The sequence below is a fragment of the Petromyzon marinus genome, chromosome 41, assembly GCF_048934315.1.
Source record: "Petromyzon marinus isolate PM22_M1 ecotype Great Lakes invasive population chromosome 41, UKy_Petmar_22M1.pri1.0, whole genome shotgun sequence".
NCBI classification, from domain to species: Eukaryota; Metazoa; Chordata; class Hyperoartia; order Petromyzontiformes; family Petromyzontidae; genus Petromyzon; species Petromyzon marinus.
The window spans coordinates 4710966-4724510 of NC_133707.1; the positions used below are offsets into that span (position 1 = coordinate 4710966).

Here is a 13545-nt window from a genome sequence, read left to right on the forward strand (position 1 = left end):
ATTTTTAATGTGGAAAGACATATATAGGGTAGGAGGCTCTGTTTACTTTGCAATTGACAGTCCCGTGGTCATTTTGCGTAAATTATTTGCTTGGTGATGCGGCCAGAGTGAGCGTGTCACAAATCACTCGGTTACGAGTAACAACTCCTGGCTGGGACACCGAGTCAGCCCAACATTCGTCCAGGGTCATTAAAAATGAGTACAGTACCAATTTTATACACAGGCGTCAACCAAAAAACAACACCTGAATCATAATGAGTGCCGCTGAATTTGCGGGGAAAGATCAACAGTGGTTGCCAAGTGGAATATACTCAGCCCCCGTCATAGGTATCTGGACTTTCCACCACTGGCTAAGGGCTGTAAAACAAAAGATGGGGCACCATCGCCTGCTCGATTGCTCAATTGAGCAGCAGTAAACTTTGTTATTTTTTGTTCTTACCCTGCGTTCTATCGCAGCGTGCGGCGGCGACTCCTTCACATGCGTCAACGGGAAGTGCATCGACGAGGCGAGGCTGTGCGACGGCTACGATGACTGCGGCGACCTGAGCGACGAGGTTTGCTGCAAAGGTGAGCGCACGAAATTCGCCTCGGTCGCAGAGCGCCTCCGATTGGCACGGTGAGCGCAACGTGCGGGGCATAGAGCGTTGCCCCCTCGTCAGCGGGTGGGGTTTTCTCCGGGTGCTCCGCTTTTTCTCGCACGTGTATAATAAACACAGTGCGTCATTCGTTGATCGAAACCATCTTAAAATAAACAAACAAAAAACCTTCAATGCAGAACACCCCCCCCCCGCGCCTCACTGAAATTGTGTCATATGACTCGGTGTGACTCTCCTTGATAAATAGATAAACTATTATAAATTGGTCCCGATATTAGTATATCATACGAAGGAGGAGGCATCATCATAGCGATACACTTCACTACTCCTGGTCGCAATAGTCTGGCTCAACCACTTCAATGTAAAATTACAGCTTTTGCTCTACATGACTAAACTAAACTTTTTATTTTACCAGGTAAGAAGGGCCACTGAGCTATATAGCTCTTTTTCAGAAGCGACCTGACCACAAATGATGGCACAACGAAGTGGCTTATCAGATGTGGGAATTTATAGCAACAGCCAAATACTCTAAACGGCGTGTTTCTAAATGTGGAAGGGACAAACCGGAGAACCCGGAGAAAAATCCACACGACCACGGGGAGAACATGCAAACTCCAAATATAAAGTAAGGCGTCAGGGTTGGGATCGAACCAATGACCTCCTGCATACCAGGCGAAGGATATAACATCTTGCCACCATGAGCGAAATTATTTGCCCTGCATATTAGTTCCAGAATTTGGGTTAAAATCCAAAACTTTTTTTTAACCTGAAAATTCTGGCCCTACATCTGAAACTTTGGATTATGGGAAATAAAAGCATTCCATTCAGATAAATCCGAAAATATTACGTCAAACCTTTCATGGCGCTGATCACGTGCCTTTTCTCGCTAAATCCTGCCATCAAATATTGCCAGAATAATGTCACGTGACCAAAATAGCGACGAGAAATCCACCTCGCTCATGTTTATTGAGTCCAGGGCACCAATCGCGACATCGACATTGCCTGTGACAAAGGTGAAGGTGTAGCCCCTGCAATTGCTTGCTCGATCCACTGCTGGCGTAAGGGCCTCCACTAGAGAGAGAGAGCCCACCCATAGGGTATTTTGGCCTAATCTTCCACGCTGGACAAACGGCTTGAGAGGTGGGAGTACCCACACTTTACCCCCACCACACGCATATCTGCCGATCGACTAACTGCGGTTAAGCAAGCGAACCGAGTCAGCCCCATCTAAGTAAACGTGGAACGTTGGGCCAACACTGTCCTAACGTTTCCAACCGCGGCCCAACGTTCCACATTTCATGGGGGTAGACTCGACGGTGGTCTCCTTCCCCTCCACGCTGCCGGCCAAGTTGCCGACACGAGGCGGAGCAGAGCTGAGCGCGGGGCAGCGACGACGCGCCGGGTTCATCAGGGAGCCTCGCCGGCTGCGCCGTTGTGCTCTCTTTCCCCCAGCGTGCAAGAACGACTCGCTGTGGTGCAGCACGGGGATCTGCGTGCCGCGGGCCTTCGTGTGCGACGGAGAGAACGACTGTTACAACCGCGAGGACGAAGCGACGTGCGGTCAAAGCGATCGCGAGTCGAACGCAGGTACCGGCAGATGTGGCCCTCAACGGAGCGCGCGCACACGTGGGTTGTGTGGAGTGTACTACGTTGAACACAGCCGTCAACCCATACAGGTTTACCCGTATTCTTGTGCAGGGAAATTGAGGGGGGAAAAATTGTGTTTCTTTTATTGTGTTTTTTCTCCCTCGTGATGGGACTTGGGAGGATGAACGTCGAGATTTATAAGGGCACGGGGTGACCAATAAAACAATAATTCGGCCGAAGTTGGAAAACTGCTGCTGTCATATCTGCCAATGGAGTACCCAGTTCCTGCATTGCTGCACATGATAGAATTCAAGGTGAAACGGTAAAGGGTGATTGATGGTTCAGCACTCACCGATTCGCTCCAGGCACTCGCTCCCTCACCAGCGGCCAGTCGCCTCCTTATCGCTCTTATATCACTACTACCATGGTTAGCGTTCTCATGAACTTCACTCGTGATTTTAACAGCCGTGTTGAGGAGGACTCGGTCAACCAGCCACTTACTGTTTAGTCTCATCCACACGGTGTCCAACCATCCACACTGCAGGGCACAACAACGCACTCGCTCACCCGCTCACCCACCCAGTCCCTCACTCACCACACTGCAGATCACAATAACTCACTCGCACTCACCCACCCACTCACTCACCGCACTGCAGATCGCAACACTTCTCCTGCTGCTTTTTCCCTCACACTTCTTGAATTTGAGAATCATCATCAGGTGGTTATTGTTATTATTATAACCTTCTTCGTTCATTCAAGATATATGTTAGACTCTCACCCATTACACCTTCAATAGTGCTGATTGTTCTTGGCATCTCGGCGGTGTGGGCCTGTGCTCAGCAAGTAATGTATTTTTTGACCCGATAAGACTTCTCGTTTTATTGGTCACGAGCTCAGCTCAGTTCACATGCAAGGTTGTTGTTGTTGTTTTTGTTGTTGCAGAACTTAAAGGTGTACTGCATGGTAAGAAGTATTACTTTTCTACTTTTGCTAATATTTTGAAGTTTATTTGTAAAATCTTTTAGTTTTGCTCCTGAATTGTGTGTCAATACCACGTGCTATATATTGTGAAAGCATATTTCCAAAACAACCTATTTATTTTTGCGGGTAACATTTTTTTAAAATAAAAAAAAGTCGGAGTTACATTGTATATATGTATTCCTATACACGATTATGTCTTACGCTGTTTATGGGAGGCGGTGCAATTATCTGTTTTAATTTTGTGTCGATTTTTATCTGCACACAAACAAAACCCACCGAGAAGTAAGACGCGCCACCTAGCCCTGCCCTCCACCCCCTCTCCCCCCCACCAATATTTGAGTAATATTATAATTAAAAACAATGATGCAGCCCCCGCTTTTACATTAGTAAGTAAATCACAGCAAGATGAGTTTTTTTTGCACACTACGGGCAACACATCGTCTCCAGTCACTGCCTTATACCGACTGAGCAGGTACATAGAAAAGGTGGCTGATAGACCGAGTTGCATTGAGAATCGGTGGCATATATACATTGCCACCGTTCTCTCTCTCTCTCTACAAGAGCGAGCGAATGCCTGTGCTTGTTACAAGTGGAAATCGTTATTGTAACAAGAAATGTGAATGTTTAACGTTCATGATGCGTCGTCTCCCCGTCGTTGAAGAGAGAACGGAGGTCACGAAAGCTCAAGAGCTTATCTGCGGCAACTCGACCTTCCAGCCGCACGCCTCTCTTCCCGGGAGAGTACGCAGACTCATCGGCGGCAAAACCGCCGAGCAGGTAGCGCTTTGCGAGCGCGGCGCATTTCTCTGGGTCACAAACGTCAAACCAAACATTAAACTAATTTTCAATGGTACAGTATATTTTTTCAAGTAGTGGTATCCGAAACTTTCACAGCAGCTTATTTCCCTTCACACCAACATTATGTAAACTCCCCCCTCCCCCCCACCGTGCCGGTCCAGTACATCATTGTTATGCTAATTCCTTTGTCAAGGCGTTTTTTGTTTCCTCCCACACAGCTTAAAGGACGCGACCTGGGCTTGGCTGTCTTCACTCCAACGCTGTCCTCTGGACAGTCCTGTCCCTTCACCTGATGAAGGCCACTTGTGTTGTGGCCGAAACGTCGTGATTTTTGTTATTTTATTTTTACCTACGTGACTTTACCGAATAGAACCAAAGAGTATGGACGTCGTCTTGGACGTGAACTGGAACACCGGCGAACAGAGTGGAATGACGCGGGCGTCGAGAATAAAAACCTCGTTCGCGATTTCAAACGTTGTCGTACCTCCCGGCTTTGACATTCCTCGTCCTCATCCTCCCGCCCTCCTCCTCTCCCCCCCCCCCTCCTCCTCGTCTTCCACCCCCCCCTTCCTTCTCTAAGACACCGGTGTGACCACCAACCGCACGCACATCTCCATCATGAAACGTAGAATTAAAGACAAGCCACGTTGTGACTGTGGCCATGGCAACCCAAACAATGGTGCATGTAGGAAACCCCGTAACAGCGGGCGTTAAAGATCCCGCAATGTCATTCACAAGAGCAGGCCGTTGTGCGCCCGCGTCCGGGTGCGCATTTGCCAAGTTTGAAAGTTACATCGCAACTTACTCATTTGGGATTACGCAGAGCAGCCATTGCCCCCCTACTGGCAGGCTACTGCTCCAGGTCAATCGTGCGAACGAGACCTGGCGAGACAAAAATAAACCAGAAACGTGAAACTTGAGATGTCGTCCGCTTCTCTTCGCTTCTCTCACCCTCCAACTCCGGGAGTTCGTTTTTCGTCAGCCGCTCTGTAGAAAAAGCAATGGCTCTTGATCACCAAATGTCCGCTGAATTAATCATTCACCTTTCTATTCCCCTTGTGAAACCCATCTTCATTTTTTTTCTTCATGCGAAAAGGGTCAATTTCCATGGCAAGCGGCGGTGCTCAAAGAAAAATTCGTTTGGACGTGCGGCGCCGTGTACCTGGGCAGTCACTGGGTGCTGACAGCAGCGCACTGCGTGGGGTGAGTGATCCCAAGGCATGTCCCCTATAGCCCCCCTGTGAAGGTGTCTCCAACCCCGCCTGAGGTCTGTTCCACCTGCGCAGGAGTCTCCTTTCCTTCTCTCTCCTCGCTCTCAGTAGCATGAACAAAGCACGTTCAAGGATGACTTCCTGGGGCAATGGGGCTTTCATCAGCGCACATCTCCCAAGCTTTGGAACTCTTCGCCTACGAAGACTCTCAGAATCTTTCACAATATTTAAGTCCTGTCCCTGAAAACTTTTCTCTGAAGTTGCCTTGACTCCCACCCGCCTAGTTCTGGCCGTTTACCCTGCAGCTGGGCCGTATTATCCAATCGGCATAGTAGGTTCTGTGCCTAGGGCCTACGAAATACTAAAGGGCCTTCAAAAAAAATGTGACCGTGTATTCGTTTGTTTGTATCATGAAAAATTAAAATGAACATCTTTTTTAAAAGTTGCGCCATTCAATACGATAATCACGGTAAAAAGAAATTGTTGAAGACATTTTCGCTTGGAATAATTTTTAGGCTTACCTTGTTTTTTCCCCCCAACAATTTCAAATTAAATCTGCTGATCTGCGACACACAGCACGCGCGCTCCCATCGAATTAGGGCTAAAAATTGAGCTTACCGGCAGTCATGACATCTGTCCAGCGGGTGGACGAAGTACCACGTGAAGCAAGCGAGTGGTGGTAGTAACATGGGGCGGCAGCAGTAGCAACTGTAGAGAGTTATCACTGAAGGCCTGTGAAACAGAAGTGCCTAGGGCCTTCAAGAACCTTAATCCGACCCTGCCCTGCAGGTTCTGTTTCTTTCCTGCTTCCCCATTACACCCTGGCACATTGGGATCTACGGATGAAATGCTCCTTGCAAATGTAAATTATTATTATCATGAACACGTGCTTGTGAAGTGCAAATAGTTTCACTTTATGTGCCCTCGTCAGGGTTTCATTTCTCACTCGATGTGTTTTTTTTCTCTCTCGGAAACGCCGGCATCACGCGTGTCAGATATCTGCTGTTCAGCCCTTATTAAATAGAGTTTATCGTAAATACAGGGAAGTCCAATGATGAGCGCTATTCGTTGAGGACACCCGGTAACCATGCGCACTATTCACACATTCATAATAAGGTTTTTGGGTTAGATCACGTTAGCATAAATGTGTCATAACCCTCCACCACCCTACACAGCCAGTAAGGTTTGTCAAGTAAACAAAGTGCCAATTAATTACGACTTCAGCCCACCGCTGTGTTGGAGAGTAAATCCGACAACAATGACCATTTGAGTACGACGTTTCGTTGGAAATTACATCCGGCATCATCGGGCGATTTAACAGAATAGGGCAAGATGACGTCGTCAGTTTCGCGATCTCCGTGTGACACTTTGACGATCCGCACACACGCACACACGCGCGTGTGTGCTTTGCACACCGCAGCGCACGCCACTGCATCATCCTCGCCACGCTGTTGGTATCGCGGAGACAAAATAAGACGAGGCATATGCGGCTCCGTGCTACTCTTTAGCAATCTAGATTTGATCTCTTTAGCAGTGGGCTGCGCTGTTATCTCGGTGTGGCTCAGCTCAGCTGAAATAAAACAATTAAACAAAACATGTTTTGACTTAGGGGCCGTCCATAAATGACGTAACGTACCTGGGGGGGGGGGGGGTGTCAGACATTTGTGACGAGGGGGGGGGGGTTGAGAAATCTGACGTGACATCAAAATGCACAACTTTAAATAAAATATAGACAACACGTTCTACTTAATTAAATATACTTTTTAATAAATGTTTTCTCCTACAACATCAGAGTGCAGCGGCACGTTAAATACGCACTACAATGACAATAGCTTAAAGCGATTTGAAGCATGTTTAAAAAAAATTTGGGGGGGGGGGGGCAGAGCTTTGTGACGTCATATTTGAGGGGGGGTCTGACTTTTTGTGACGCCGTGTGACGAGGGGGGGGGGGGAGGTCAAAAATCGTCCAAAATCGCGTGACGTCATTTATGGACGGCCCCTTAAAGCTTTCGTGCCTGCAGGAATTCATATTCTTTGGGTCTTTCGGTAAAGTCACGTAGAACAAAAAAATAACAAAAAACTACGACGTTGCGATTGCTTGTGTTGCGATCGAAACGTCTGATGACGATTGCTTGTGTTGCGATAGAAACGTCCTAGTTTTTTGTTCATTTTTTGATGTTGTACGTGACTTTACCGAAAGACCCAAAGAATATGAAGCATTTTTTTTATTTTATCAGGCAATGCCCACTGAGCTGTATGTAGCTCTTTTTCAGAAGCGACCTGGCCACAAATGATAGCCCAACGAAGTGGCTTATCACGTGTAAATGTACAGCAGCCAAATACTTTAAATACTTACAGCAGCCTCATACCATTCACCGGGGCGGTGAATGCCAACCATGCTACACCACTGCGTGTTCTCGCGAGTTTAAGAATTTCTTTAAAATAAGCGAATCCAGGTGGTCTAAATGTGGAGGGGAAAAAACCGGAGGACCTGGAGAAAAATCCACACAACCACGGGGAGAACATGCAAACTCCAAATACTATATACAGGCGTCAGGGTCGGGATCGAACCCACGGCATCCTGTATACCAGGCGAGGTAGTTAACATGTCCTAGCCACCGTACCAATTCTCGCATAAAATAACAGCCAGGGAATCATTCCTCGCTCGGTATTTTCCGCAACGCTGCTAAGCTGGCTTGGAGTAGGACATCTGTGAAAAAGAGCTTCATAGCTCATCGGATTACTCCAGGCTAAATTAAAAAAGATACTATTTCTCATCATAGGCGTAAGGCACTAGCACTGGAGTGCAAGCTAAACATATGCAAAATAACCATACGTGATTGTACCCTCTATTCCTGTAATGTTATGAACAGGTTTATAGACACATTCTCAGAACAATACAATGTGAGATGGATATGGCTGAGTGCCAAACTAATTCCCGGAACCGAGTTCTGGCATGAAATGAAGCTACTGACCACATTCTCATTATTTTTTTCTGGGCGATTAGATTCGGACGTGCGGACATGCGCGTGCGTCTGGGCGAGCACTCACGGAACACGAAAGAAGCGTCGCAAGACAGCATGTCAGTGGAGAGCGTGACGATACACTCTGGCTACAACGCCAACACAAACCAGCATGACATTGCGCTGCTGAAGCTGCGCATGTACAACCAGCAGTACCAGTACTCTCGGTACGTGTCACCTGCCTGCCTCCCACACTCGCCGCTGCAGTTCGAGAGGCATCATACGTGCTACGTGTCGGGCTGGGGCACTGCTCGTGGTGAGTGCTCGGTTAGGAACTTCGCGGACAACTTACACGCGCGCGTGCCACGTTTCAATACGTACGTCTGAGCAGGTGCTAAAATGTTAAGGTTGCCGTGATGTGAATTGTATTCACGATACGATGCGTTAGGATGTAAATTTCGCGGTGTGGCGATGATTGCGATATAAATCCCCCCCGTGATTTTGTGCAACGGTATTTTGCGTTGTCATGTTGATGATTCTTCGTTTTGCTGCACTTCGGGTGTGAAGATTATTGAAGTTCTTCGACTGCAGTTCACACAACATAAGGCCACCACGCGTCCTCTAATCATTGCAACTTTAGCACATATAATGCATGTGCTGTTAGTTACACGAGGCATAATTAAACAATTAAATAAGCTGCTAAAATCATGACGTCAAAACCACTTCACGGTAATTTTCTTCGGAAAATATTTTACAAAGTGCTATTTTAATCGTTAATATTGAAAATAATTTACCGAGAACTTTAATAATTATCTATGCTTGTTACTTCGTAAAAATTTAGTTTGGAAATATTGGTAAAAAAATATAAATATTATTTACTGAGGAAAACATTTTACAAAGTGCTATTTTTGAAATTGCTAATCTGTTGCAATCCCTACGAAAGAAGAATTGCCAATGGGTTTTTTTTGCCGAGAACTTTAATTATCTGTGCTCGTTACTTCGTAAAATATTTAGTAGGGAAATATTGGTCAAATATATATATAAACAAACAATGAAATCACGACACGTCGTGTCCCCACATCGTGACAACCCCCAATAAGGAGTGGTGCGAGATTTAGCCGCTTATTGCTCTGGAGGTGATGAGAGCGGTGAGCCGACACACGCTGAGACCTGTGGTTCAAAACAAAGGCTTCAGCCAGCTGCGATTAAACCGGATTCTCAAGCGTGCCGAGTTAACGGTCTCAGCCCGCCCACCGATGACTGCGCAACAAGCAACACAAACAAAAACTCCATCACATTAAATTTGGGTTTGCGTTTGATTCGTCCAAATTTCAGCCCTCGGAATTTAAAATATCAGCTTGGCTCGTTCAACGAAAATTACCCCCGGAGGTTACCCTGGGTGGCAGGGCGGGTGGGAAAGTGCCGCTTCACGATGTGTTGAACATAGACCACGTGTCAGAGTCTCCCATGTGGCCATTCTCGAACGCGAATGCTCACAACCGCTCTGAAATAGATACAAATTGATATTTTGTCTCATTGCATGAAGTCCAGAGCACAATTGGGATAGAGATTAAAAAAATGTACTCTCTTAAACATCCATTACTCGTGCCATAGTCTTGTAAGGGACCTACTACCATAATCTCTGATGCTTAACTCCACGAAAGAAATATTGTTGTTAAAATATGCATTCATAAAGTTACCTTAGTGTCTCAATTGATTTTGGGGGTGTCCTTCCACACAGATAAAACGCCAATGTTGTTTCATTTAAAAAAACGTATCTGATCCAAAAATCACTTTTGAATGATATTTCCCACGCAGGCGTGCATGTTAAACTTACTTTATCAGTGCCCGATTCTCTCCCGTCAGACTTGCAGTCGTCCAATAAACACCCCGATATCTTGCGCTGGGTTGACGTGAACCTCATCGCAAACTGCTCCAATATCTACAATCAATACTTCATGGATGGGATGGACTGCGCAGGTAACGGAAGTTTTGTGTCGCGTCCAGTGACGTCGCTATGCATAAGCAAACTAAGAGAAAGTTTAGCACCCCAAGCGTTTTCATTGCCCCCGGCTTCATGGCAAAAAATTGAGGTGAACCAAATATCTCGAAATCAAATAATAATCAATCATGAATGTAGCAATTCTAAAACACATTTTTTTATTTAACCGTTACAAACTGCATGGAATAGCAAGACTTGGGTTTCTCTCCCACCTAATCTCATATTTACGATCTGCAATTAAAGCACATTAAAAAAAATGTACATTGAAACCCAGAACAGAGTTCTGCTCATATTTATTTGCCTTTACCCACAATGCTCTACGGCAACGCATAACGAGTTTTGTGTATACGGTGAAGCGTTTTTAGTTGAATGGACGTGTTTTAATCGTTTGCTTAATCATACTTAAAGGCTACGATTTTGTCACAGAGGTCCCCCGACTGTGGTCATGTAAATGGTGAAGATGAACAAAGTATGAAGTGAAATCTTGGTGATGTCACGTGTCTAGCCGTCGCGCGCTTTCATATGTGCTTCTTGCGGCCGTCTGGAACGCTCTTCCTTCCGATATTAGGAAGCCACTGGAGCTGTCCACTTTAAAATCTAGTTTGACAACTCATTTTTTTAGAACTGTTTTTTTGTATTCAGTTTGTTGTCCTTTCCCCGCACCTCCGATTAGCAAGGTTGGCTACGTACAGTGCGAAAGAAGTGCAACGTACGTGTGATTCGATGATTCCTTTAATTTCCTTTATGTTCAGAGCAGGCAGGGACAGTCTGCTACGAACATATTCCGCGACATTTCCCGCGAATTATTTTATTTAAAAAAATGCTCCACATACCTTGTCCATGAATTTCACTCAAGATTTACCGCCTCGAAAGCGGGGCCTGAATTCTAACGCTGTTTATCCACCCACCCCCCTCCCCACGTTAACGAATTACTCCGGTTTGGTCGTTGCCGCAGGGAAGCATGACGGCTCGGCGGACACCTGCGACGGCGACTCCGGGGGCCCACTCGTCTGTTTCGACAAAGGCGGAAAGGCGTACGTTTGGGGTTTAGTGAGCTGGGGTGATGGCTGCGGAAACGTAGATCGTCCCGGTGTCTACGCCAAGGTGGCATACTACCATGACTGGATCTTGCAGCACACGAGCACAGATCTGTTTCCGCACTACTGATCATCTGCCCACTCCTGCTAAAGGCTCGTAACGTACGTTGAACCTATCTTGATTTGAAGCTTTCGTGACTGCAGGAGTCCATATTCTTTGGTTCTTTCGGTGAAGTCACGTAGTTAGCAATGAAATAAAAATAAATCACGACGTTTCGATCGCATCACGACGTTTCGATCAGCTTGTGTTGTGATCGAAAGGTCGTGATTTGTTTTTATTTTATTTCTAACTACGTGACTTTAAATTTTGATTTAAAGCTTTCGTGACTGCTAGGGATTCATTTTCTTGGTTCTTTCGGTAAAGTCACGTAGAAGGGAAACAATAAAATAATAAAAATATAAAACAATAAAATTCTCACAACAGCAAGAAATTTTTCTTGCTGTGGTTTTCACACCTGATGATGATTGCTTGTGTTGCAGTCGAAACGTCGTGAGAATTTTATTGTTTTATATTTTTTTAAATTTTGTTTCCCTTCTACGTGACTTTACCGAAAGAACCAAGAATACGTGACTGTAAAGAAGGAACCAAAGAATAAGTACGTTGAACCTATTTCGCACCGTACGTAACCAACCGTGATAATCGGAGGCGCGGGGAAGGACAACAAAACCTTAATACTGTAACTACTGTGATGATCATCGTGGTGGTGGTGGTGATAATTCTGTTGAGCATTGAATCTAAGGAGGTTAAGAATGACTGTGTCATGTACCCCGGAGTTTATGTTTCCCCTCCCCCCCCATTTAACCAAGATCAGGCTACAGGGTTGTTGACAATGCAGTGAGCCCGACAACCCAGATCAACCATTGCCCTCACATGACCCCCCCCACACACACACCGTATGGGGAAGAACTGTAAATGCAGAAATAACAATTTTAGCATTTAAGGTCATTGCATCCACGTAGAGTTGACGCGACACAGCAATACTAGGATTCATCGTACCATACAATGTTCACGATTATTGTTCGTTTTTGCAAATTATCGTCTCGTAGCGTGTGTCGCTGTTTGTTTCGTTCCTATTTTAACACGTGACAAAATGTGCTCGAAATCACAAATATCACGATGATTAAAAGTGCAGGTGAATAGCTGCAGTGTTACCCTCCGAATTGAAATTCTTTGCAAGAGATTGCCGGGACAACTGGACGGCAAAGTGGCTCGTATCATTAGTTGTGCAAGTTCACTTTAATTCTCTCACGTATTTGTCGTGCTGCAAAAGGGTTAGCCATTGTAAAGTCGCAATGTATTTGAATACTTATTTGGAGTTGGCTGCAGTTTAAGAAGCTTTAAGGAAATTTCGATGTAAAGCTTTCGTGACTGCAGGGATTCATATTCTTGGTTCTTTCGGTAAAGTCACGTAGAAGGGAAATAATAAAATATAATAAAAAATTAAACAATCAAATTCTTATGACGTTTCGATTGCAGCACAAGCAATCATCATCAGGTGTGGAAACCACAGCAACATCTTCTTGCTGTGTTTTTTATTATTATTATTTCCCTTCTACGTGACTTTACCGAAATAACCAAGAATATATTTTTTAAGGAAGCTTGATTTTGTACTGGGAGTACAAAAAAGTACAAAAATTATACAATGGAGATGTGAAATATGATTACAAAGTTACGGGAAAGTGATATCGCGTTATTCGTTCGATTGTGAAAACATAGTACTGTATCGTGCAAATTTAAATTGCATAAAACCCTACGTATTCGCTGTCGTGTATAATAACCCAGTCTTTTCAAATGGAGAACAAATCATAAATAGAGGAATTACGGCATCACGGACTTGATTAGCGCCAGGAGATTGTGGTGCTTCCCCAATCCTTATGCATGCATGGTGTGATTGCTTGTTTAACAATGACACGAAGTAGTAGCAGCAGCAGATCACAGTGCTGTTCATGGTTCAAAGTAAAATATGACGTTCAAAACTGTAGTGAAATAAACAATCACATCTATACCCCTAACAGAACCTGGTTTGATTTCTGCATAAAAAAACACACACATCAGTTGCATTTTTTTACATTGTGCACCGCATATCATTCCACATTGATTGACAGGTATTGGGACATCAGTGGTTAAAGGTGAAAAGGCTTCTTGATAACGTTCACTTTTTTTTGGACGTTGAGGCATGACTGTTTGCTTAACTAATTTATTTCCGTAGAAGGGAAACAATAAAATAATATATTTTTTTTATTGTTTTCCTTCTACGTGGTGACTTTACCGAAAGAAAAAAATAACTATAAACTTTATTTTTATTTTAC

At 45.0% G+C, this 13545-nt stretch overlaps 1 protein-coding gene across 1 annotated transcript in view; it reads left to right on the plus strand.

Annotated features, from left to right (window-relative positions):
- The window catches only part of CFI (complement factor I), a 28031-nt gene extending 14790 nt beyond the window's left edge, over window positions 1–13241 (plus strand). The window contains exons 7-14 of the mRNA XM_032969243.2: window positions 457–567; window positions 2049–2183; window positions 3126–3146; window positions 3826–3941; window positions 5059–5165; window positions 8181–8452; window positions 10003–10116; window positions 11094–13241. Of these exons, the coding sequence (XP_032825134.2) occupies window positions 457–567; window positions 2049–2183; window positions 3126–3146; window positions 3826–3941; window positions 5059–5165; window positions 8181–8452; window positions 10003–10116; window positions 11094–11305 (1088 nt within the window). The 3' untranslated portion in view covers window positions 11306–13241. The remainder of the gene's footprint in view (window positions 1–456; window positions 568–2048; window positions 2184–3125; window positions 3147–3825; window positions 3942–5058; window positions 5166–8180; window positions 8453–10002; window positions 10117–11093) is intronic.
- Window positions 13242–13545: the final 304 nt, after the last annotated feature.